Raw genomic sequence first — 26,563 nt, forward strand, 5'->3', positions numbered from 1 at the left:
CTTGGATGGCATTATGCTAAGTGAAATAAGTCACACAGAGAAAGACAAATACTGCATGATACCACTTATATGTGGAATTTTAAAAAATACAACAAGCTAGTGAATATAACAAAAAAGAAGCAGACTCACAGATATAGAGAACAAACTAGTGGTTACCAGTGGGAGGCGGGAGGGGCAATAGAAGAGTGGGGGCAGAGGAGGTACAAACTATTGCGTGTAAGATAAGCTACAGAGATGTACTGTACAACACAGGTAATAACTGTAACTGAAGTGTAACATTAAAAGTTGTATAAAATAAAGTTTTTTAAAAAATAAAAATAAAATTCAGTATACATTTTCCATGGAATAATATTCAGCCTTAAAGAGGAAGGAAATTCTGACACATGTTACAACATAAATAAACCTGAGGACATTATGCTACGTGAAGTAAACCCACTACAAAAAGACAAATACTGTATGATACCATTTATATGAGGTATCCAGAGTAGTTAAATTCATCGAAATAGAAAGTTTACTAATGATTACTGGGAAATTAGTGAGAGGGAAAGGGGGACTTATTGTTTATTAGATACGGAGTTTCAGTTTAGGATGATGAAAAGGGCTGGAGACAGATAGTGGTGATGATTGTAACAACTATGTGAATATATTTAATTCCACTGAATTGTACGCTTAAAATAGATAAAAGAGTAAATGTTATGTTGTGTATATTTTACCACAATGAAAAAAAATTAATATTTTAGGTGGAAGGAAAATAGAACTTGATAGTCTCTGCATTTTATATATTAATGTACAGTCAACAGGGACAGAGAGAGATTGGGACCTCTCCTACTCCAAATATATCAGGGGAGGAATTCATTAATTCATGTTTGATCTGGGCCTGTTCCCTAGACCAATCAACTGGGCCAAGAGTGGGCACCATATTCAGTGCAACCTTGGACAAGTGAGAACAAAAACAGTGGTCAGGGAATAAGTTCATATTGATGAAGTAAAAAGATTCCATTCAAATAACAATATTGAGTAGGGAAGCCACACTTCCAAGGAAAGGGGTACTAGGACTAATGGTCCAGCGTTGATATATCAGTCACAGTACAGTCACAGAAACAGAAACCACTTTAGTTTGTTTACACATAATACATTTGTACAGGTGACAGAGGAATAGAGATCAAAGACAGGGGCCCGTGAAGTAAACCCAGGGCTAAGTAACTGCAGGAAGAAGCAACAATCTAAGGCTGGAGAGACAAGGGACAAGGTGCCTATACTGAAGCACAGAGACCTGGGCCTCACAGCAGAAAGTGATGTGTCACAGGGCCTCTGCTGGGGCAGTTGGAGCCGCAGAGGAGATGTATCTCCTCCCAGATACTACCTGAGGAACACAGGAAGCAGAGATCCCAAATCGTCCCTTCCTCCCCACTCACAGTTTTCATCCAAGGCCTCATATCTTGGCTGAACCCAGCAGGCAGGCAAGGGAAAGGAGGAATGTGTGTGGTGCTGAGATGCAATTTCCACAGCAATGGAGAGCAGCAGGAAAGGAGCAGAACAGATCCCGGAGCAAACAGGCAAAGACCAGCAATGATAAGCACTCTAGAAACTACTATTAGAGAGACAAAGGGATCTTTCTATTTTAAAAAGGGCTGGAAAAAACTCATGAGCTCATTTTAGCTAGTTAAAATGTTCCATCACTCAGACCTGAGATGGAAAATCACATTGAGTGTTTACCTAAGGTCAGAAACCTTTTGTCCTAGCCTCACTCTGGGACCCTGGAGTTCAGGTTCAGAGCTATAAAGCTCAAACTCTGCTCTGTGAGAGAGTTTGCTCATTTTTCAGCTTCCTCCTATCCAGCTATCAAGATGCTTGCATCAATCCAAGGGTCTTAGATTTGAGATCTTGTCTGTATTTTGTTTCCATCAGATGGAAAAACACAATATTCTCAGCAAACACCTTTACTATTTTGACTATGGGTAATGGTAGGGATATTTATTACCCCTTGAAATGATAAAGAAATATTACACTCACTAATTCATCCAAACATTCATCTACTTATTCATTCTTTCAATCACCATGCATCTGGGTTTTACTATGCTTTAACATTATCATATTTGGTCCTTAGGATTCAATAATGCACAATTATATCCCCAGGCAAGATGGACTAGATTGAAACCAAACTTAAAGAAGGACTATTTGGTTTCTACTCTGAGTCTTAATCACTATCCAGGTAATATATATATATTTGCAACATTTATTACTGCCTAAATATTGCCATAATATTATGTAAGTTCCCTATAGGGGGTAACCTGCATGAGAACAAGATCTTTACTTTGCTCTCTTCACATAATCCAGAACAATGGCAGGTAGGGCATAAGAATTTAGTAAACAGTGTAAATAACTGGAACTAAGTATTCCTTAATGAGTATTAGATGTGTGAATAAATTGTTAACTACTTTTGAAAGCCTTTTTCTTTTTTTAAGCAATCAATACAAGTTGGTTTTATTATTTTTTATTGAAAGGAAATTAAAACAGTATTTCAAAGAGATATCTGTACTCTCATGTTTATTGCACTGTTATTCGCAATAGCCAAGATATGAAAACAACCTAAACACTAATCAACAGATGAATGGATAAAAAAGAAGTGATACATATACACAATGGAATATTATTCAGCCACAGGGAAGGAGGATGTTCTGCCATTTGCAACAACATGGATGGACCTTGAGCCCATTATGCTAAGTGAGATAAGTCAGACAGAGAAAGACAAGAACTTTACGATGTCCTTTATATGTCAAATCTAAAAAAGTCAAGACTTCTTTTTGTTCTTCAATTTGGGGTGTCTCTAGTCTAAGGGATTAGAACATCTGCTTAATTCAAGCTCTCAATGAGAACAGATATACAATATTTCTATAGAATAGTTTGCTTTTTCATTAAAGCCTACCATTTATTGGCCACATATTCACTACTATATGGTTTCTTCCATAAAAGTCAAAGCCATTCTTCCTTCTGAACACTTGAAGCCACAACTGGATAGAGTCATTTAAAATCTCCAGTGAAGACATGTTAACATCCTTGCAGAGGCACAGAGACTGTGATACACGAAGTCACAGAGGAGGAGACCACACCAGAAAAGTTTCTTTTGATCTGCTAGCCTTTAAGACCTTAAAGGCTTAAAGGGTCACCTTAGAGACCTTAATCTAGTGTGTAAAATCCAAACTATCTATTACCAAAGACCCTTAGAGTGTTCACAGAAATCTGGCAATTGATAAGTCACACATGTGTCAGTCTTTTGTTTTTCCAGCAGATTCTTATGTAGTACACTCTGTGCCTAAACATACTCTATGAAGATGTACAGAAAAATATGTAATGGTTTCTGTCCTCAGGTGAACTTTACTTTTATTTGAAAACAAATACTAGACCAAATTAGCTGCATTGCACCTGGGCCAAGACTGCATTTATTACCAGGATCCTGTGTGCCTCTACTTTAACAGGGAGACTGTGAAGTCTTTTCAGGATCTAAGTATCACTGCAAACTTGGATCCTGATTCCAAGAGTCATCGAAACGTTTGGGCATTCCCATTTCTCAGCACACAGGTACCAAGTGAATTTCCAGAGGTCCCCTAGGAGGGGGACTGGGGAAATCATTATCATTTAACCTTGTTCTAGATTTACAGAGTCCTTTCTCTTGGGATCCTGCCCTCTCCTCCAGGTGATAGGTTCATGATCTGAAATTGGTTTAGATCAAGGCTATGGACTGTGTCTTTTTTATCGAGGCTACCTCTCAGCCTCCTGGTAAACATCCTTGATTCCATTTGATTGTTTCCTCCCCTCCCTTTTGACTCTACAGACACCCTGTTCTATTTGCCATATTCAGAATTTTCTCTGCTCAGGTCCGGCTGGCTGCCACTCCAACCACGTTATAGACTGAATGCTTGTGTTCTCCAAAATTCATTTGAGGAAACCCTATCTTCCAATGTTCCCATATACTTGGAAGTGGGCCTTTGGGGAGGAAATTAGGTAATGAGTATGGGGATTTCATGAATCTGATTAGTGCCCTTATAACAAAGAATCATGAGGTTCTCTCTCCGCCTCCTCCCTTTCCCAAAAATATGAGGACACAGTAAGAAACTTGCCATCTGTAAAGCTGCCAGAGGGCCCTTACCAACAACCCAACAGTGCTGGCACAGGCTTTCAGACTTACAGCTTCCAGAAACGGGGAAAAATAAACGCTCTTTTCTTAGCCAACCAGTCTATGGTAATTTGGTTATAGCAGCCTCAGCTAAGACAAACTATGATGCTCATCACTATGGTATGTACTTGGGCTTCTGATGTTTAAATGCCAACAGGTGGCCTCCATGGGTCAGGATCTATAATCCCCAGTACTATCAGGACATCCAGTTCTTCAATGATACATCACGTCTTTGGCCCTTGCCTGCAGCAGAGAGTCCACCAATGAACATTCAAGGACGATGGGATTCCTCTCACCAGTGCATATTCTTAATGTTTAGTAATTTTCTTCCAATACCTTAGAAGTGTAGCTCAAAGAGAGGAAGTGAAGGCTCCTCTAGCTGAGATTTCAAGGGGTAACAGGAAAGTTTATACCTTCTTTTTGAAGCAAATATAAGGGATTAAAAACAAAGCCAAAGTGAAAACAAGATTAGGATGCAGATTTTATGCTTTCTAGTATTCTGATCCAACTCATTGAACAGACTGATGTCATTTCTAGAAGCAATGAGCAATTTCATCATCTAATAGTCAATTTCACATTCCATTTATTATCATTTTTAGTATCATACTTTATGTTTTCTTTGTTATTTGAGAAATGATAATACAAGCTTTCTTTACAAAATTGAAAAGATAGAGGATATAATGAAAAGTATGTGTCCCTTCCATCCCTAATGCCAAGCTGTTCTCCCCAGAAGGAACCAATGATACCACTTTCTAATGAATCTTCCAGAGGTGTTCTATGTGTACATATATATGAGTGCACATAATAATTGCATTTTTTATGGTGAACAGATTATACAAACTGTTTTGTACCTCATTTTTTTCACTCTACTATATATCTTCAAGGTTGTTCTATATTTATACATATAAACCTCCACTGTCAATTTATTTACTGGCTACATAGTATTCCAGTATATGTACATGGAAAATGTATATTACCAATTTATATAGATGGACATTTAAGTAGTTTCCAATCTTTTGCCATTAAAAGGGATGCCTCAACGGTCCTCTTGTATGTATGTATGTATGTATGTATGTATATATACATATATATGATTTTGCACACATATATTTCCTAAAAGTGAACATACTATATCAAACTGTCCATGCATTTATTCTATCTCATGTGGGCCAGGCATTGATATTTTCTAGTTACCACTTTTTATATTTAAAGATTTGCTGAATGAAAGTGAAAAGCATTCACACCAAACATAGGCCAGAGCATGTACATATATTATGCATCTATAATTTCTTTAAAAGGAGAGCTATTTCTTTTTAAATAGGGAGCTCACACCACTCACAATATGACCAAGAAGTTTGCCTGGAGTGCACAATAGTGAAGAGATCTCTCTGCCAAATTTGTCCAAGGCTAATGCCAGCCAGGGAGTATCATCATCTTTAGTATTATCAATCATATTTTTCAAATGATTTATCTCTGCATTCACCTCCTCAGATTTCTTTCTAAATCCTTCTTTAAGCAGAGCTTCCTGGACCTAAACAAAAAAAAAGTGAGAAGGGAAGTAAAACTTTTTAAATCCCCATTTTTTTTCAAGGATTACATTTTGTCAAACTTTAAAACTTTGTCAAACTATCTTTGTTTCACTCCTAAAATTGTTCTTTCTTACTCAGTCATGAAAGGAGAATTTTGTAACACAGAATATCTACTGGTTTGGATCTGAACACTAAGAGAAAGTATAGTTTACAGCCTTACTAATATTCACATACCATTGGGTTTTGCCAAAAAGCTAAGCCTGACATGAGGACAAATATATGTTCCAGCCAAAAAATGAGAGGTGAGAGGTAACCTTGGTCTGATTGCACTAATTCTCAGTCCCACTCAGGATGGTGCAGTCACCCAAATCATAGAAATCTGTTATAAACACATCCAGATGGACAGTGAGAGAATTCCCTCTATGCCACATGATAGCTTGGGTATCTATCCACACCTGGAGACAATGCAGCAAGTTTAGAAGCCGTTGCCTCTCTATGTTTTTAAGTCTGGACATTTCTGATAGTTTTATGACAGCATAGATCTACCTCAGGGTCTTTGGGTGGTAGCAAGGTTCCTGGTAATTGGCAGTGATCCTGGTAAAGCAAACCAGTTGCTGCTCATATTAAATATATGTGGTTGGGATATCTGTTTCATGAAGCCTCATGAGATCATTTACAAATTCTCAAAATGGATATCCAAACACTATTTATATTCTCCAAGGGATTGGAGGGGCCATAATCATGCTGAACTCTCCAGAGTCTACTTATAGAGTAGAATTCAAAGGCTTTGGAAGGATTCAAAGGCTTCAGGGTATTAATAAATCACAAGCAGTAAATGGCAGTGGTGCTTCCCCCCATAGTCTTGCTGTAACCTGCGCCCATCCCTTCCTGCTGTACAAGGGTAATGACCGTCAAGCACTACTAAGGCCACAGCCTGCCCTACCTTCAGCTTGTGCTCCAACATCATATTCTGCTCTCTCAGCAGGTTTTCTCTTTCCCTCGCCAGCTTCTCTGTCAGCTGGGCTATGTTCTCCTGGAGGCTCCTCTGTTGTGCTTCCATCTGCTGCTTCTGCTCTTGCAGTGTCTGTTTCAGCAGCTCCTGTTCCCTCTCAGCTGTCTCCCTCCTGGCCCGCTCCTCTGCCCCAAGAAAGTTTTAGAGAGGGATGAAAATAAGGTAAGGACTGATCTCTACCCTCCTGACCTCAGAGACCAAATAAAATTGGAAAGGGAGGTAGGAAATCTCTGAAATCCACCCCCCGACCGTGTCCACACCACCAAGGGCACATTTCAGAATGTGATGGGAGAGGCTCTGTCTGGCTGACGTCTAACCATGTCCAACCACAACTCCCCTTGCTGTTTTCGGATGTAGCAGAGTTGTTCCACAGACGGAGAAGAGACTCCTGGTTATCAGGAAGGTTTTGCTCTCACACCTGTCAGAGGGAACTGCAGGACCGCCAGAGCCCTACGCCGTACCTACTACAGCCTTCTCCCCATCAGTGAGGGCTTTATCTGCCTGCAGGATGGATTTCTCTATTGCCACCTGTGACAGCAGAAAGCTCTGGAGGACTTCGTTTGCCTGAGGAACCAAGAAGGAGCACAGAACTTACAATTCCATTGAGGAGATTAGTGCTGCAAAAACAAGTATGTCCATGTAATTTTTGCTTCATGTTTAAAATTCTACAGTGGTTCACTACAACAAGCCTAAGCTCCTTAGAGTGACCTGTCTTCCTCCAGTATCTAGCCCCGTGCTACTTCCTTCTACCGACTCCAGATTCCAGCCAGTCAGAACTATGTTCAGTTCTACAAACCCAGGATCTCTGGTGCTTTTATATATTTCTCTTCCCAATGTGAAATACTGACTCTAAAATGTGCTGCTGTTTTCCTCTGCTACTTGCTGTCTGTAACTTTAGGCAAGTTAGTTTAACCTGCTAAGCCTCTCTGTTCAGATGTTTAAAATGTTGACAATAAGTGTAGATGCTTCTTAATGTTATTTGAAGGATTAAAGAGTCTAGCGAAAGAGCTTTATTGCCTATGGCTATAGGCAATAACAGTTCAAAATATGTCAGCTGCATTCTTATTATCATTATTACTTTTTTATTATTACATTTGTTACTATCACCTATGTAGCCCATTTTCACAGGTTCACAAGTGTTATAACTTTGTATGCAATTGTCTGTGTATTGGATTTCCTCTCTTGTGATCAGCCTTGAGTACAAAGACTCTGATTTGTAAATGGTCTGCACTTGGCATATCAAAAAGCATGTTGTTGGATGAAGAAATGAACAATTTCTGTTCTGTCTCATGAATTTTAGAAATCCATAGTCATTTTCTGGGAATGGACATTTCTCCTCAGGAATAAAGAACATTGTACGGACCTCAAGAGCTAAAGCTGTCATGATATGCCCATGCTCTCTCATTACCCACACCTGGTGCTGTGGTCTCAGATTTTCAGAAGACCCCCTTGACTCTGTTCTGTAGACTCCCCATGCTCCCCTTATTCCTCACCTTCACTCCTTTCCTGGGCACTTGGCAATAGTCCCTTTTAAGCATTTCCTTTGCTTTCCTGTAGAGTTCATGACCTCCAGGAACAGAAAAAGTGCCTGCTGAAATACTTTCCATTAGGGCCTTGGAAAGCTCATGAAGTTTATCCTGGCAGTATTTGACAGATGCCTGTTCATTCTGCAGCAAGAAACCCTCCTTCTTATCCTTTATGATTTCCTGCAAGGGAAATGTAGAGGGATGTCACCAGAAGCAAGGAACAGAGGAGATAGATTTCCAAGGAATCTGATAGAAGGGTTGGTCTGACTGTGGTCCTCATGAGAAAAGCATTCTGTTGGAGTACAGGGAATAAAATAGCAATCACAAGATTTGATCTATTCACAATCTTGAAAACTCTCTGTAAGACCACAGGAAAGTTTCTTAGCCTCCCTTCAGGTTCCTCATCTGAAATGTTGGAGTTACATTATCTAATCTCTGTGGTTCCTTGCAGCTGTGACATTCAGTGATTCTATATTCAATGATACAAGGAGCAACCTAAGTGGAAAATGGCCTGGAATGAGGGGCTGATAAGAGAAATTTTGGTTGCTGGTCATGGGAGTGTGTTCACAGGAAAAGAAACCAGCTTAAGAATGACTTTTGGGTGCTCTGGACAGTCTTGGAATCCACAGAAGTATTTACTTCATGAAGATATCTATACTGATTTTACATCAGAAATGAGAGACATTTCCAGATAAATTGCCTGAGGTTTGGCAGAAAAAAGAAGGAAATGTAGTCCTTTGAAGTCCTATCCCTGATGGGGACACAGACTACTTTATCCTTGAGAGACGGATGAGCCATGGGTTCAGTAAAGGCTCTGCTAGGCTTCTGACAGATGCCTCTTCATTCTGTCATATTCTCCCCTTCTTCAAGAGGAGGGGACAAACAGTAAATACTAAGAGAAATTACCACAAGATTCTTCTGGAATTCCTGATTTTCATCCTTGAAGGAGTGCTCCATGAAGATTGCAATGGCTTCCCTCTCACAGGCTGCGTGCACCTCCAGAAGCTCCTGGAGCGTGTCCGTGGGGAGCCTCAGTCGCTGGGTCATCTGCTCGCTGTAGTGGTCGGCTGCCTTCTGCACAGCCGCTGAGTTCTCCAGCTGGGCCAGAGTTGTCACTGCGTTCTCCAAACAAGGTACGGCTCCGGTATTGATGGTATCCACGTAGGTCACAACCAGAGTCCTCAGACCTGAATAAGCCAGGACATTTAAGGGATAAATATTAAGTTATCAGTCAGTAGGCACCAGGATTCTGAGGCTACATTTCTAAGGTCACACACACACACACACACCACTTCCCCCTTCTACTATCCCTACCTTCATTTTCCTACTGACTCTTCATTTTTATGGTTTTCCAGCCCAGAGGGCAGAAAAAAATTAAAAATTTACCTGTATGTAAAATACTAGGGGATATCTGAAATATTGAAAGCAAGATAGATTACAGAGGTATTGAGATGAGACAGGGTATATCAGATTATATCAGATTATATTTATTCCCAATTCTGAGGCTTTGAATGGAATTTTCAGTGATTTATGGGCTAATATTTATTTTTGGACCACTGTAAACTCCAAAAATATTTTTTGTATTCTCTTTGTGAAGAACACTTACTATACAAGACTTCCCCTGAGAAAATGGAATTTTGTTTTTATACCCAGATAGTGAATTTTTTTCTTAGTGTAGGTATTTTTCAGATAAGTGGAAGCCACAGATTTCAGTGACAAAACTTGCAATTTGGGGGAGAGATTTTTAAATCTCCGAAAGTAAGATAAGTATAAAATATACACATTTCTTCATGGAGTATGAATGTCTGTAAAACCTAAATTCCATACAGAATCAAACAAAACTACTGAAAAACACATATATAAAATATTCAACGGGCCCATGGAAATGGGAAAAAGAGTCTCACGGTTCCCAGTGACTGTGATTCCCTCTCTGAGGGTCTTGGTTTTTGCATTGGTGAAGATGTAAGAACAGAAATTGTTCGTTTGTTCCAGGAATTTAGGATCCAGTTGGTCTTCAGACACGTTCTCAATATCAGCTAGAAGTTCTTTGTCATTTGTTGGCCGGTCAAAGACAAAACATTTCCGTGTTGGAAAGAAATGCCTGATACACTCTCTGGGTAGATTTGATGTTTGGGCTTTGGGATTCTTGCCTGAGGGACAGAAAAACAGAGATTAGACTGGGAAGAGTCTTGGGACAAGGGAGCTAATGGTTTTTATGACAGGGATTTGTGTATCTTTGCTGTCTTCTATGTTTATAACTCCTTTAACATAGACATTCAGTACTTCTATGCACATCAAACTTATACCAATGATGTAACTCTGGAGAGAAATTTGGGGAGACTTCTGATCCAGTAAAAGAAACCTATGGCTGGTATCCCCAGACCTGCACATGGTAGAGTAGTTGTCTATTAGATGTTTACTGAACTAATGGCTAAAAGAATGAAAGGTCAAGTGTAACTTTTTGCTCCACTTAATCTCATGTAGGAATTGAGCTGTGGGACTAAAAAGAAGAGCCACAAAAAAGGGATAGTGAACAATATCAGGAATATTAGGAATGACACCAGATTATTTAGGGAAAATGATTTTGATGCTAAAAAATAATTGGTACAGAGTTAGCTAATTTTTAGGTAAAAATACTGAAGGGTAAATGTACCTAAAACGTAATTTTAAGATGTCACCACTAATCAATAACTTCTTTGACATAAAGGATTATATTTGATCTGACAGTTGTCTTCTCCCGCCTAGCCAATTTCTCAACAAATATTTTGAGAAAGCATAAATAGAAAAATGAAAACAAAAAGGAATATATCAGAATTGATATATCTTTCAAGATTTCATCAGATATACCCACTGTAAATGTAACCCATTAAAATAATTTATTAATTTGTAATTCAAGCATGGGTAAATATATGGGAATTAGGAGAAAGCTGTGACATGGAATGTAAAATGAATGTTCTAAAAATTATTGGAAATATTGAAAAGGCATAGATTGAAAAGACACACACTTCTTCAGGATTACTTAGAACATAAAGTCATTTTGTACATGATATACTATACAGGATTAGAAAGTTCCCTCTTTGAGAAAAATAATACCTAACTATGTGAAACGCACTTTTTTTTCATTAGATTGACTTTTCATTTTAATTTCATGTCTAACAAGTATCTTGTCAGTTGTTTTCCTCAACAACAAAAGCAGAAGCCAAAATAGGGAACTCAAGTGTCTGGTCTTTAGAAGATTTAGCACCCATTGTAATCTGAATGCTAAGTTATAAATGGTATGAAAAACAAATTGGTTTTGAATAATTTCACTTTACCTTACATTTTACTTTTCTTAAGAGAACTTAGACTCCAGTCGCTAGAGCTTTGCAATCCGCTTTCCAGCCACAATTTCTACAGACTTTGATCTAGTCTCAAATACAAATGCAGCCCCAGAGATGGTGGACGGTGTGTAGTAGATCCCACCCTCTATTGGACCATCCACTGTCCAGGCCATGCTCTGATACCTGGAATCAGCTTCAAGGCATTCTCCAGGTACTCATCTTCTGTGATAGGGTGACCGTTTAACATCAGCTCCAGGGTGAAATCCCGTACAGTCCAGATAAAGTCTGGAAAGAAACTCACAAACTCTGTGGAATCTTCTACTTCATCAGGTCTTGAAGAGGACTTGGCCCTGATGAGTTCTGTGAGCTCTGTCACATAACTAGGAACTTGGTTAAGCAAAAGAAAACCCCTACACACAATTCCCACATTTCCCTAATTAAAAAGTATTATAATCACTCTCTTTTGCCTTGAGTCCCCTCCACTCCACTAAAGGCAACTAAATAACAGGGAAGGAGAAACTGACTCTATCTCCATTCCCAAAAACTCAGTGAAACTTGGTGGCTCAGTTCTTGGAAGGATACTGCAGTTGCTCCAAGGCTTGGTGGTTGATGGTGCTCATGCTGTTGTAAACAAAGCTGCTACATAGAAGCACAGCCAGGGCAAAGATCCACGAGTCATTCTTAGGGTCACCCTAGAAAGCACATTTGAACACGAGATTTAGGAGTTTACTCCTAAATTAGAAATTCATTCATACACTTATTCTATCATATTTTCATTTATTATTTCAGCTGACATACTCACCATGCAAAGAAATTGTTTGAAGTGAAACATAAATACAGATAACAGCTTTGACAATTACAAAGACATTTTTATGTTTCCAATTTTTTCATATATAAAATTGTTCTTATTTTCCTAGTGCTTTTTTTCCCCTCAATTGGATGAAGTAAAATAACATATACATAAAATCTAGTACAGTACTTGGTGTGTAATTATGTATTCAATGATGAGTGTTAGCACTTATTCATTCTACAAATATTTATTAATCATAGCCCATATAAAATATACCACAGTTGGCATAACTGGGTATTTAAATTATATCCAATCAATAAATATCTGCAGGAAGTTACTGAATGCTCCCCACTGTTTCTTAGATTTCAAAAAGCCATGTTAAAAATGACAATTATTCCTTTCAAGATGCCTATTTCAAAGCAGTGACAAACATCCATAACAATAAATGCAACAAAGATGACAGTACCTATAAAAAGCTTATATCTTAGTAATGTATATAAGCAGTTGAACTTATAGCTATAATATTAAATTAAAATTTATGTTTGTCAAGGAAGAATAGAGCTATGAAAGTTGGAGAAAGAATCTATGATATGAAAGCTTCCTCAAAGTCTTGAACTGAGTATTAAAGAATTGGTGGAATGTGGAATTGAAGAAATGAAGGTGGTCCCATAGATAAAAACACTCACAGAAGCAAAATTAGACATGGGAGAATACAGGGGTCTTATAATGAAAACAGAGTTATTTCATTTGACTGGAGCAGAGGGTGAGTAGAGAAGTACATTTGAGCTCTAGTGCAGCCTGATGAAGGGCCTTAAAGGCCAGGCTAATGTGTTTGTATAAATCATAGCACTGTCTAAGTAATAGCATAAATCCAGAGATCATTTCTACTATAACAGTTGTGAAGCTATTCCCTAGAACAAATGCAAAAACTGTGATTCATGTCAAGAAGAGTCTATATGGGAGTTTGGGGGGGGGGGGGAATAGTCTATTCATCACTTTATTTCCCCAAAACCCAATTTTTTAAAATAATCAATTAGGATAAGAAGAAGTGGTATTTATGACAAACAATAAATTATCAACAACAAGACTATATCATTGCTTGATATATGATTTTAAAATAAATACAGAATTTCTAATTCTCCTTTGGGAAGAAATAGAAAGCTATAGAAATTTAGATACTATATCCAAATAAGTCTCAAAGTAAGTGGAAAAAAATAATTTATTTCATCCATTAGTAGAAAGCTAAAATACCAAAAATCCATCTTAAAATATTTCTTGTAGGACAAACACATGCCTTTATAGAAACAGCACATTCAGAGGTATCTTACAGCATTCTACAATGCTCTGTGAGCAGTTGATGAACTTCATCATAGAAAATATAAACCCATCTCTTAACTCCAACCCTCAAATACATTCTCCATCTGGTAGCTAAGAAGGTGAATCAGAAAACTTTCTCACTCCCAGGTTGATGTTTCTCCACTTTCTTACCAAGGCATCCTTACACTTAACTGTAAATTATGGAAACTGTGAGGTGCTGCCTGGATCACCTTTCAAGACTGAAGGACTTAGTCCCCCAGCTGTTGGGAGTGCTGGTGAAAGACAGTCCTCAGGTGCCAGGCCTCTTAATTAGAAAGGCTTCCAGAGCAGGCTTTCAATAATTTATCAGCACCCTTGTCCCAACTCAGGATAACTCAAAAGGACCATTCAACCTAGAGCTCACATGGAATTGACAGAAGTTGGAGATTGCAACACAGCACTTCTTCCTCTCTCCAACCTGCTTTTTTACCAATCATACTTTATTAAACCTGACTGCATATGTGTGGTCTTGTCAACTGGACTAAAGATTCTTTGAGGACAGGACCTTTATTTTGGTCACTGATATCTACAGTACTAAGTCCAAAGGTCTAGAATTCAGTTGTTCAACAATTATTTATTAAATGCAATCAAGTCATCCACACAGTGCCAAGAAATAAAAGATTTTATCTAACATACCATGATACCTTACCTAGAAGTGAGATTCAAACAAACCATAGTCTGCCTCATTTACTATAGGTGATTTCTAGACTTTACAAATAGACTACAGCAGTTAAATGTCTATGATCGTCAAGCAATAAGGAGAAAATCCAGAATAAAAAGGATTTATCTGTGATTTTCTGCCTTACCTTTTCCACATCGCCCAGGCCCTCTGTGTCCAGAAGGACCAGGGTATGGTCTGACTTGGAAGGGTGAGGCACACACCACATCCAGATGCCCTTTGTTTCAGACTGCACTGTAGAGCCCAGAGGGAAACCTGCAAGGGGAGGGGAAAAAGCAACATTCAGTTACAGCAGATAATCTAAGCAGCCCAGGGGCTACAAAGTCAGACTTACTGGAGTGTAAGTACCCCAGCATACAACATGGTGCTTTCTCTATTTCCTCAAGAATGTCCTACTTTGTCTGTCACCTATTTCAAGGAGGAGGGGATATTAATTGTGAGAATGATGCCAAGCAAGGGATGAAAAAGGAGACAAAGAGGTATCCATGAATCAGACAAAACAGAGGTCTCAGATAACCATAAGAAGAGTATTTTGAAAGAATGGTGAGGTTCAGAGGCAAAGAGAAGTGGATAGCAGTAAGATATGGGCAGGTAAAAAAGTGGAAAAAAGAAATTGAGATTATATTTTTTGCCAGACAAAATAATTTTTGAAAAGGGGGAGAGGTATCAGCCACAATAGGATATGAAGTCCAGGAAGGATTTTTAAGATGATAGATAATGAAACATCTTTATATGTTGATGAGAATATTCCATAAAAAACCAAAATGTGTTTTGAGAGAGAGAAGACACAATTGCAAGAGCCCAGTACTTAAGCAGGTAGAAGAAGGTACGATTTTTTGCATACGTATGAGAAATTTTGCTTTATAGGAATAAAACAAAAAATATGACAACAGATCACAATAAGGTAGTGATTTAGTGGTGAGAATTAGAAGTGAAACGTTGGCTTATTGAGAGGAATTTGGTTCTCCCTTCACATGACCAGGGAAGAAAATTAAGAGGCTGAGATATCAGCTAGAGTCAAACAAATGGATCCTGACCAAGTACAACACTCACCATGGTTCTGTCCTGTAAGACGGTTCATCAAGTAGGATTTGCCTGTACGATACAGTCCTACAATGGCCACCACCACCAATGGCTGAGAAATCTTCTCAAGAATCTGTAGAGCTTTCTGGTTCACTGACAGCAGCTCATTGTCATTTTCCACCAGACAAATGGGGTCCATCATGTTGGGTCCAGATGCCATGGCAACCTGCTAACCTAGAAGTGCTTCCTTGTAGAAATAAGATTATAAAGTCATTCCCTAACTCAGAGTCATACAAGCATTTGTCAGCGTTGGACTTGGTTAGATTTCTGTACTTTCCATGAGACGAAAGCTAACCTAGAATTAGCAGACTACAGAGGTTTTCCTCCATCATTCCCTCAAATCTCTGATGATGTTTGTAGTGAAACACAGGCTATTATCACTCTCTATAGTTTTACTTCAATAATAATAATAAAATTCAAGTTATTGTTACTACACACTGAAGGTCTATGATATACCAAGCTCTATGATACATAAAGTACATACCCACCTAAACTCATACTTAAAAGAACCAACCATGCTATTAGAGACATGAAACATTATGCTTCATCACCCAACCTCTGGGGATCAGAGAAGAGCTGAAAGTTGCGTAATCATCAGTGATTAATTGTTTAATCAACCATCCCTATTTAATGAAGACTTCATTTAAAAAACTGAAAAACCCTAATTAAAAGGGTTCAGAGAGATTCTGACTTGATGAACATGGAGGTGGTCAAAGGATGGCATGTCTAGAGGGGACATGGAAGCTCCACACCCCTTTCTTACCTTTCTCTATGCATTTCTTCTATCTTGCTGTTCCTGGGTTGTATCTTTTTTTAATAAACCAGTAATCTAGTAAGTAAACTATTTTTCCTGATTTCTGTAAACCATCCTAGCAAATTATTGAACCTGAAGCGGAGATGGTGGGAACCTCCAATGTATAGTCAGTTAGAAGTCCAGTTGACAACCTAGACTTGTAATTGACATTTGAACTGGGGGGCAGTCTTGCGCAACTGAGCCCTTAACCTGTCGGGTATGGACTAACTCTTGGAAATTAGTGTCAGAAGTGCTTAGTGTGAAAAAAATGCCCAGATATGTGGTGACCATAAGTGAAGTATGGAGAATAGAAAGTTGAGAGGAGAAATTGAAGTTTTCCTTTTCAGGGTGGAGACAAACAATAGATGATCAAAAGACCCAAGGAGAGACACTTTGGGAAATTAAGATATTTAAAAGCAGCACATACAGGGGAAAACTGAAAAGGCACACACAGGCTCAGGGAAGATGCATGCTGCGAAAAGCCTAAAAAGACTTTATGGTTTCTCCTTAGCTTAATCCCAAGCCTCAAAACCAAGGGCTAGCTTAGTGAAAGAATTCCTTGGCACAAAGCCAGTATGCAAAGAATGGGAAAGTTAGCTGCTTTTATAAGTGCCCAATTTTCAACAAAAGCAACAACAAAACAAAAATCACAAGGCATACAAAGAAATGTATGCCCATTCAAGGCACACAAAGAAAATGTGGCCCATTTAAAGGAAAAAAATACAGTAGTATGAAACACCCCTGAAGAAATACATGCACTAAGTGTTCTAGGCAAAGACTTTGAAATAACTTTCTTAAATATGCTCAGAAAGCTAAATGAAAACACAAAGAACTAAAGAATACCAGAAGAACAACATGTGGGGACTTCCCTGGTGGTCCAGTGGTTAAGAATATGCCTTCTAATGTAGGGGACACAGGTTCGATCCCTGGTCAGGGAACTAAGATCTCACATGCTGCAGGGCAACTAAGCCCATGTGCCTCAACTACTGAGACTGCACAGCACAACTAAAGAGCCCGCATGCCTCAACTACAGAGCCCACGCACTCTGGATCCTGCACACCACAACTAGAGAGACTGCACGGCACAACTACTGAGCCCATGTGCCATGGAGCCCACGCACTGTAACTAGAGAGAAGCCCGCGTGCCACAACGAAAGATCCCATGTGCTGCAACTAAGACCTGAGGCAGCCAAAAATTAAATAAATAAATAAATAAATAAGCTGTAACTCCATCCCATCCACACATTTCTTAAAAAAGAAAGAAAGAAAAAGAAAGAAAAGAAAAACAATATGTGAACAAAATTTTTAAATCAACAAAGTGATAAAAATAATAAAAAGGAACCCAGTAGAAATTCTGAAACTGGAAAATACAATAACTGAATTTAGAAATTTTCTAGATGGGATCAGATTTATGCAGTCAAAAGAAAGAATCAGCAAACTTAAAGCTAAGATATCTGAAGTTATCAAGTCTCAGGAGCAGAAGGAAGAAAGAATTTTTTTAAAGTAATATAGCCTAATAGATTTATGGGATATTGTCAAGTAGACAGATATATGCATTATGGAAGTCACTAAAGCATAAGGGGAGAGGCAGGGCAGAGAGATTCTTTGAGGAAATAATCACTAAAAAATTCCCAATGTGACGAAAGACATGAATCTACAAATTCAAGAAGTTCAACAACTCAAATAGGATAAATAATTAGAGTCCCATGCTGAAACGTATTATAATCAAACTGTCAAAAGACAAAGAGAGAATCTTGAAAGCAACAAGAAAGAAGCAACTCATCACAACCCACCACCTAAAAGAATTAGAAAGAGAAGAACAAACAAAGCCCAAAGTCAGCAGAGGGAAGGAAATAATAAAGATCAGAGAGGAAATAAATAAAATAGAGATCAAAAAAACAATAGAAAAGATCAATAAAACCAAGAGCTGGCTTTTTGAAAGGATAAACAAAATTGACAAACCTCTAGCCAGGCTCACCAAGAAAAAAAGAGAGAGGACCCAAATAAACAAAAAAAGAAATGAAAGAGGAGAGATAACAACTGCAACCTAAGAAATACAAAATAACATAAATGGATACTATGAATAGTTATATGCCAACAAATTGAACAACCTGGAAGAAACTGACAAATTTCTAGAGACATAGAGACTGCCAAGTCTGAGTCAAGAAAAAACAGACAATTTGAACAGACCGGTCACTAGAAGTGAAATAGAATCTGTAAAAACAAGCAAACAAACAAAAAAACTACCATAAAACAAAACCCAGGACTGGATGGCATCACTGGGGAATGCTACCAAACATATAAAGAACTTATACCTATCCTTCTCTAACAATTCCAAAAATTGAAGAGGAGGGAACACTCACAAATTCATTCTATGAGGCCACCATTTCCCTGATACCAAAACCAGACAAAGGCACCACAAAAAAAGAAAATTACAGGCCAATATCTTTGATGAATATAGATACAAAAATCCTCAACAAAATATTAACAAACTGAAATCAACAGTACATAAAAAGAATCATACACCATGATCAAGTTGGATTCATTCCAGTGTCACAAGTATGGTTCAATACAGGCAAATCAATGTGTTATGCCACATTAACAAAAGGAAAGACAAAAATCACATGATCATTTCACTAGATGCAGAAAAAGCATTTGACAAAATTCAATATCCATTCATGATAAAAACTCTTGTCAAAGTGGGTATAGAGGAAGCATATCTCAACATAATAAAGTCCATTTACGAGAAACCCATAGCCAACATAATACTTAATGGTGAAAACTTGAGAGAGCCTTCCCACTAAATTCAGGAACAAGACAAGGATGCCCACTCTCATCACTTCTCTTCAACATGGTATTGGAAGTCCTAGCCACAGCATTCAGACAAGAAAAAGAAATAGAATGTATCCAAATTGGAAAGGAAGAGGTAAAATTGTCACTATTTGCAGATGACATGATACTCTCTGTATAGAGAACCTTAGAGTCTCCACCCAAAAACTATTAGAACTAATAAATGAATTCAGCAAGGTTGCAGGATACAAGATTAATATACAGAAATCTCTTGCATTTCTATACACTAATAAAGAAATATTAGAAAGAGAAAATAAAGAAATCTCATTTAAAATCACATCAAAAATAAAATAAACTATCTAGGAATAAACTTAACAAAGGAATTGAAGACTATACTCCAAAAACTATAAAACATTGATGTAGGAAATTGAAGATGATTCAAAGAAATGGAAAGACATCCAGTGCTCTTGGATTGGAAGAATTAATGTTATTAAAATGGCCATACTACCCAAAGCAATCTACAAATTTAATGCAATCTCTATCAAAGCATTTTTCACAGAACTAGAGCAGACAATATGAAAATTTATATGGAACCACGAAAGATCCTGAATTGCCAAAGCAATCCTGAGTAAAAAGAGCAGAGTTGAAGGTATAACCCTCCCAGCCATCAGACTACATGACAAACCTACAGTAATCAAAACAGCATGGTATTGGCACAAAAAAACAACATGTAGCTCAGTGGAACAGCATAGAGACCCCAGAAATAAGCCCACACTCATATGGTCAATTAATCTGTGACAAAGGAGGAAAGAATATACAATGCAGAAAAGACAGTCGTTTCAACAAGTGGTGCGGTGAAAACTGGACAGCCACATGTAAAATAATGAAATTAAAACATTCCCTCACACCACATACACAAATAAATTCAGAATGGTTTAAAGACCTAAATGTAAGACCTGAAACCTTGAAACTCCTAGAAGAGAACATAGGTGGAACACTCTGACATCAATTGTAGCAATATTTACTTAGATCAGTCTCCTAAGGCAAAAGAAATCAAAGCAAAAATAAACAAATGAGATATAATTAAATTTAAAAGCTTTTGCATAGCAAAGGAAACCATCAATAAAACGAAAAGACAACCTACAGAATGGGAGAAAATATTTGCAAATGATGTGACCAACAAGGGGTTAATATCCAAAATATACAAACAATTCATACAACTCAATCTCAAAAAGCAAACAATTCAATCAAAAAGTGCACAGAGGGGCTTCCCTGGTGGCGCAGTTGTTAGGAATCCGCCTGCCAATGCAGGGGACACGGGTTCGAGCCCTGGTCTGGGAAGATCCCACATGCCACGGAGCAACTAGGCCCGTGAGCCACAACTACTGAGCCTGCGCGTCTGGAGCCTGTGCTCCGCAACAAGAGAGGCCGCGACAGTGAGAGGCCCGCGCACCGCGATGAAGAGTGGCCCCCGCTCGCCGCAACTGGAGAAAACTCGTGCACAGAAACGAAGACCCAACACAGCCAAAAATAAATAAATAAATAAATAAATTTATTAAAAAAAAAAAAAAGTGCACAGAAGACTTGAGTAGACGTTTTTCCAAAGAAGATATACAGATGGCTATTAGGGACATGAAGAAATGCCCAACATCACTAATTACTAGAGAATTGCAAATCAGAACCACAATGAGCTACCACCTTACACCAGTCAGAATGGCTATCATCAAGAAGATCACAAATGACAAATATTGGAGAGGATGTGGAGAAAAGGGAACACTCATACACTGTTGGTAGGAATGTAAATTGATGCAGCCATTAAGGAAAACAGCATAGAGATTCCTTAAGAAACAAAAAATAGAACTACCATATGATCCAGCAATCCCATGCCTGGGTATATATCCAGAAAAAATGAAAACTCTAATTCAAAAAACATACATACACTCCAATGTTTTTAGCAGCACTATTTACAATAGTTAAGGCATGGAAGCAACCCAAGTTCCATCAACAGATGACTGGATTAAGAAGTTGTAGTATATAGACAATGGAATATTATTTGGCAGTAAAAAGAATGAAATACTGCCATTTGCAGCAACATGGATGGACCTAGAGAATATTGTGTTTAGTGAAATAAGTGAAACAGAGAAAGACAAATAATATCACTTATGTGTGGAAACTAAAAAAGAATACAAATGAATGTATATTCAGAAACAAATATAGAAACAAAGTCACAGATGTAGAAAACAATCTTGTGGTTACCAAAGGGGAGAGAAAAGAGGGGAGGGACAAATTAGGGGTATAGGATTAACAGATAAAAAGTACTATATATAAAATAGATAAGCAACAAGGATAAAGATAAGCAGCAAGGATATAGCACAGGGAATCACACCCATTATCTTATAATAACCTTTAATAAAATATAATGTACAAAAATACTGAATCATTATGCTGTATGCCTGAAACTAACACAATATTGTAAATTAACTATACTTCAATTTTTTTTTTTAAATTTTTAAAGAAAAAAGAACTCTTTCCATAAAAACTGCTCTCAAAAATGAGGTAGAGCTTAAGACATTTCCAGATAAAGAAAAGCTGAGATATCCGTTACTACTAGACCTGTCCTGGTAGAAATGCTAAAGGGTTGAAATAAAGGACACTAGACAGTAACCAGAAAACCATAAGAATATAGAAAGATCTCTGGGAAAGGGAATTTATCGGTAAATATAAAAACCTGTATTATTGTAATTTGGGGTTTAATTACACTGTTTATTTTCTACAGTGTATAAGAAACAAATACATAAAAATTATAAATCTATGTTAATGGATAGACAATATATAAAGATGTAATTTTGTCATTAATAACATACAGTGAAGGGAGGAAGGAAGAACAATGAACAAGTAGAGTTTTTGTATGCATTTGAACTTAAGTTGGTATCTATTCAAAATAGATATTATAAGAGTGTTAATGTAATCACCCCAGCCATCACAAAGAAAATATCTATAGAATATACACAAAAGGAAATGCAAAGGGAATCAAAATATGTCACTACAAAAAAATCAACTAAACATAAAAGAAGCAGAAATGAAGAAAATGAGAAACAAAAAGCAGTAAGACATAAAGAAAATAAATAACAAAATGGCAAAAATAAGTTCTTCCTTATCAGTACTTACTTTAAATGCAGATAGATAAAACTTCCCCTAGTCATACGTAAATGGATTAACTCTCCAATGAAAAGGCATAGATTGGCAGAATGGATTTTTTTAAAAAGTGCTCCAGCTATATGTTGTCTAACTCACTTTAGATCTAACGACGCACACAGGTTAAAAGTGAAAGAATGGAAGAAGATATTCTATGCAAATCGCAACGAAAAGAGAGGTGGGGTGGTTATACCTATACGAGACAAGAGAGAATTAATGTACTTCAAACATTATTAAAAGAGACAAAGAAGGACATTATGAATAGGTAAAAGAGTCAAGTCACTAGAATATAAAACAATTCTAAATATATATGCCTCAAACATCAGAGCTCCAAAATACATGAAGCAAGCGTTGACAGAATTGAGCAACAGAGCACTCAAGAATAATAGGAGACTTTAAAACCCTACTTTCAATAATGGGTAGAAAAACCAGACAGGAGGTCAGTAACAAAATAGAGGACTTGAACAACACTACAGATTAGTTGGACCTAACAGACATATATGGCACACTCCCATCCAACAACAGGAGAATACACATTTTCCCAGGTGTGCATGGAATACTTCCAAGGATAGACAATATTTTGGGCCACAAAACAAATCTTAAATTTTGAAAAGTCTGAAATCATGCAAAGTATCTTTTCTGATCACAGTGGAATAAAACTAGAAATTAATAGCCAGAGTAAAACTGGAAACTTCACAAGTATATGGAAAATAAACAACACACTCTTAACCAATGGGTCAAAGAAGAAATTCCAAGAAATTTCTCAGTTGTGCGCCAGCAGCAGCACAAATTCCTCAGCAATTCCACTTCAGGGTATATACACAAAATTATTAATAGCAGGGACTTGAACAGATATTTGTACACCAATGTTCACAGCAGCAGTATCTAAAATAGCCAAAAGGTGAAACAACGCAAATGTCCATCAAGGGATGAATGGATAAACAAAATGTGGCAAGTCATACAATGGAATATTATTCAGCTATAAAAAGAATGAAATTCTATTATGTTACATTGATGAACCTTGGAGACATTATTCTAATTGAAATAAGCCAGACACAAAAGGAAAAATATAATATGATTCCTCTTATATGAGCTACCTAAAATAGTCAAATGCATAGACAGTAAGTAGAATAGTGTCTAGCACGGGCTGCAGGGAGAGGGAATGTGGAGTTATTGTTTATTTAAAGGGTACTGAGTTCCCATTTGGGATGGTGAAAATATCTGGAGATGGATAGTGGTGGTAGTTGCACAACAATGTGAATGTACTTAGTACCACTGAACTGTACCCTTAAAATGGTTAAAATGGTAAATTTTAAGTTAAATATATTTTTTCATAATAAAAAAGTTAAAAGAAAAAAAGCAATCTATTTCTCTGTGCCATGCTACGGCAACCAATTAATTGGCAGAATAATCTTCTTCAAAGACATTGGTTATCCTATAAGTTCCTTTATCAATAACCAGTGGTAGCTTTCAAGTGACCATCATACACCAAAATGTGCTAACACTTTAGTGTGATCCTACGTGCTCATCTTTTACCTGCAGGTATAGAAGAGTGTTAAGTAGAAGCAGCAGCAGCTGTGTGGGAATGAGGTCAATAAAAAGGATGCAGCCTCCCTTTCAAAAAGAGAAGGCAGGAGACAGGAGAATGTCTTGTATCTTAAGGGATTCAGGCTGAAGCACTTAGCTGAGAAGGGTCAGGTTTTTTTGCAACTTAGTCCCAGAAATGAGAATAAGAATAAGGATAAAAATGCAAATATCATTTTACATTACATTGAGAGACATATACATATATTTAGAGAGAGAAAGCAAATCTAGCAAAAGATCACCACCGGGTAAATCTAGGTGAAAAGGATATGAGATTTCCTTGTCATTGTTTTCCAAGGCAAAGTTTGATTTGAAAAATTAAGTATTAAAAGCACAATTATACCATGGGTCTCCTGGCATATTTTTGATTGCTATTATATTAGAAGTTTCCTATAATATCTATGCATGTTTCATTATCAGAATATATAAACATGATATTATATTCAAATATCTCAAATATTCAGTTTTATATTTATAGGTCAAATATTCAAGATGCATCTAATACTATCAAAAAAATACCAAAAAAAAAAAAAAGAAAACCGAAAGAACAGCTCTATCAGTTACTACTCATGTGGCCTTAAACAAGGAGTCTCACCTAGTTAAACCTAAGTTTTTAAAGATTGGGGGTGGTGGTGGTGGTGGGATGAACTGGGAGATTGGGACTGACATATATACACTAATATGTATAAAATAGATAACTAATAAGAACCTGCTGTATAAAAATAAATAAATAAAATTAAATTGAAAAAAAAGATAATTATAGGGGTAATGTGAGAAAAATTATAGGTCCAGCCTGGAGAATGTTTTGATAATAAAATTAAATACTATAAGCTTATATCCGAGCATAGCATGCAACACAAAATAGGATTTCAGTACATGTTTGTTGAATTAGATGAAGATTTATCCACAATAATTGCACTGAACCAGTTGGTCCATTTGGTGCATTTGAACACAGTCTGTGAACTCTAGGTTACTAAGAAACAAGGTCTACAAATTAAAATTTTTTATCAGAGCAAAGCAGCAAGCAAATTCAAAAACTGCTCCTGCACCATCTCCTTTTGTCTAATTCTTCAGTGTGGGGAGTAAAGAATACAAAGGAAAACATGGGCCTCTAGCAGCTACATTATAATTTCTGCAATTGTCCAGTCCCCTCTTTAGAGTGAAGACTAAAGGAAGCTGTAGGAAGATGTGAGAGGAACAACTGCAAACAACTTTATATATGGAATCTTAAAAAAAAAAAAAAAAAGGTCATGAAGAACCTAGGGGCAAGATGGGAATAAAGACGCAGACCTACTAGAGAATGGACTTGAGGACACAGGGAGGGGGAAGGGTAAGCTGGGACAAAGTGAGAGAGTGAGTGGTAGTGTATATATGGACATATATACACTACCAAATGTGAAATAGATAGCTAGTGGGAAGCAGCCGCATAGCACAGGAAGATCAGCTCGGTGCTTTGTGACCAGCTAGAAGGGTGGGATAGGGAGGGTGGGAGGGAGGGAGATGCAAGAGGGAAGAGATATGGGGATATATGTGTATGTATAACTGATTCACTTTGTTATAAAGCAGAAACTAACACACCATTGTAAAGCAATTATACTCCAATAAAAACGTTAAAAAAAAAAAAAGACCCCACCCATTCAAAGGGCTAAAAATAAGATAAAAGGGGGAATCAAAAAACCCTGCAGGGGTGCCCCACACTCTCCTCTGAGTGTTTCCTTTTGCCTTTGCCTCAATAAACTGCTTCTTTGTTCTCTTTGCTCCAAAAAAACCAAAACCAAAACCAAAACCAAAAACAAACAAACAAAAACAGATCTGCAGATCTGTGATTTCTTAGCTGTGAATAGGCTACAGAATTTTTAACTTCAATTAACAAAGTACAACTGTTCAGTCCTGCTCAGGATTGGTTTTCAAAATTTGATCTACAGAAGAATCATCCAGAGGGGTTGTTAAACCCAGATTGTATAGATTTTTTAAATGCTACAAAAGACTCCAATGTCACTATGAAAAACAAACCTACAAACACAAGGGCATGGGGGAGAAGAGAGAGGGAAGAGAGAGGAGGGGGAGCCAGAGAGAGAGAAGGAAAAAGAGAGAGAGTTTTGAAGAGATTTTTAATTTTTAACTAATAAAAGATCAGCTATGTGGGGACTACATTTATCTCTACATAGATATTTTCAGAGCTCTCGCTATGAAGCTTTCTTAAGTATGACTGATAGAAAGATTCAAAGAAACGATCTCTTTAGATGATAATTGCCTATAACCTCCTTGGCAGAGACTGTCTTATTCTCTTAATTCTAATGCCAGCCACAGAGCTTGATAAAGCAAGACAGGCAAGCTCCCATGAGGACGCTTTCGAGGAGCAGCACATCCAGGGAGACAGAGTGTGCCCCTCACTTTGCAGACCTTACTGGTCCAGAGAAGCTGAGCGTCCTCCAAACTAAAGCCAGCCATAGACCTCTGCACCCCAGACAATAAGCAACCTGCCCTTTCTCAACTGTCACTTTGAATCAGAAATCAATTTTGGGTTGCACATAAAAGAGATAGACATACCTGCTCCACACACACCAATGGCAATGATTTGGCAAAGATTTCTTGACTGTTACACCACCTTGCCTCTCACCCCTTGCTCACTTGCTCCTTGCACCTTTCTGTCCCTCCTTTATCAAAGCTAAAACAGACTGAGCAAGCCAGTCTTCCCTTCTTGTAGAGTAACGGGATAAAACTGAAATTGAA

General features: G+C 37.6%; 1 protein-coding gene across 2 annotated transcripts; it reads right to left on the reverse strand.

The window, feature by feature from the left end:
- Positions 1–4,740: 4,740 nt before the first annotated feature.
- Positions 4,741–26,563, reverse strand: LOC132367468 (guanylate-binding protein 6-like). Of its 2 annotated transcripts, none has more exons than XM_059925924.1 (11): positions 26,381–26,563; positions 15,440–15,652; positions 14,514–14,641; positions 12,144–12,253; positions 11,745–11,941; positions 10,146–10,391; positions 9,148–9,428; positions 8,209–8,421; positions 7,177–7,279; positions 6,647–6,840; positions 4,741–5,705 (listed from the first exon to the last, which is right to left on the reverse strand). In XM_059925924.1, the coding sequence occupies exons 2-11, from the start codon at positions 15,627–15,629 to the stop codon at positions 5,478–5,480; spliced, it is 1,890 nt and encodes a 629-aa protein (XP_059781907.1). In that variant the 5' UTR covers positions 15,630–15,652; positions 26,381–26,563; the 3' UTR covers positions 4,741–5,477. The 2 variants fall into 2 exon arrangements, with proteins under 2 accessions (XP_059781907.1, XP_059781898.1); XM_059925915.1 differs by having other exon boundaries at positions 15,440–15,656.

This window comes from Balaenoptera ricei, chromosome 1, assembly GCF_028023285.1.
Source record: "Balaenoptera ricei isolate mBalRic1 chromosome 1, mBalRic1.hap2, whole genome shotgun sequence".
NCBI classification, from domain to species: Eukaryota; Metazoa; Chordata; class Mammalia; order Artiodactyla; family Balaenopteridae; genus Balaenoptera; species Balaenoptera ricei.

Bases quoted from the DNA above. Each gene is read 5' to 3' on its own strand.
- LOC132367468 (XM_059925924.1), bottom strand. From the start codon at position 15,629: ATGGCATCTGGACCCAACATGATGGACCCCATTTGTCTGGTGGAAAAT. The intron at 9,429-10,145 runs GTGAGACTCTTT...TGGCTTATTCAG, and splicing joins AATCACAGTCACTGGGAACC to GTCTGAGGACTCTGGTTGTG. The intron at 5,706-6,646 runs GTAGGGCAGGCT...TTTTTTGTTTAG, and splicing joins TGTTGGAGCACAAGCTGAAG to GTCCAGGAAGCTCTGCTTAA.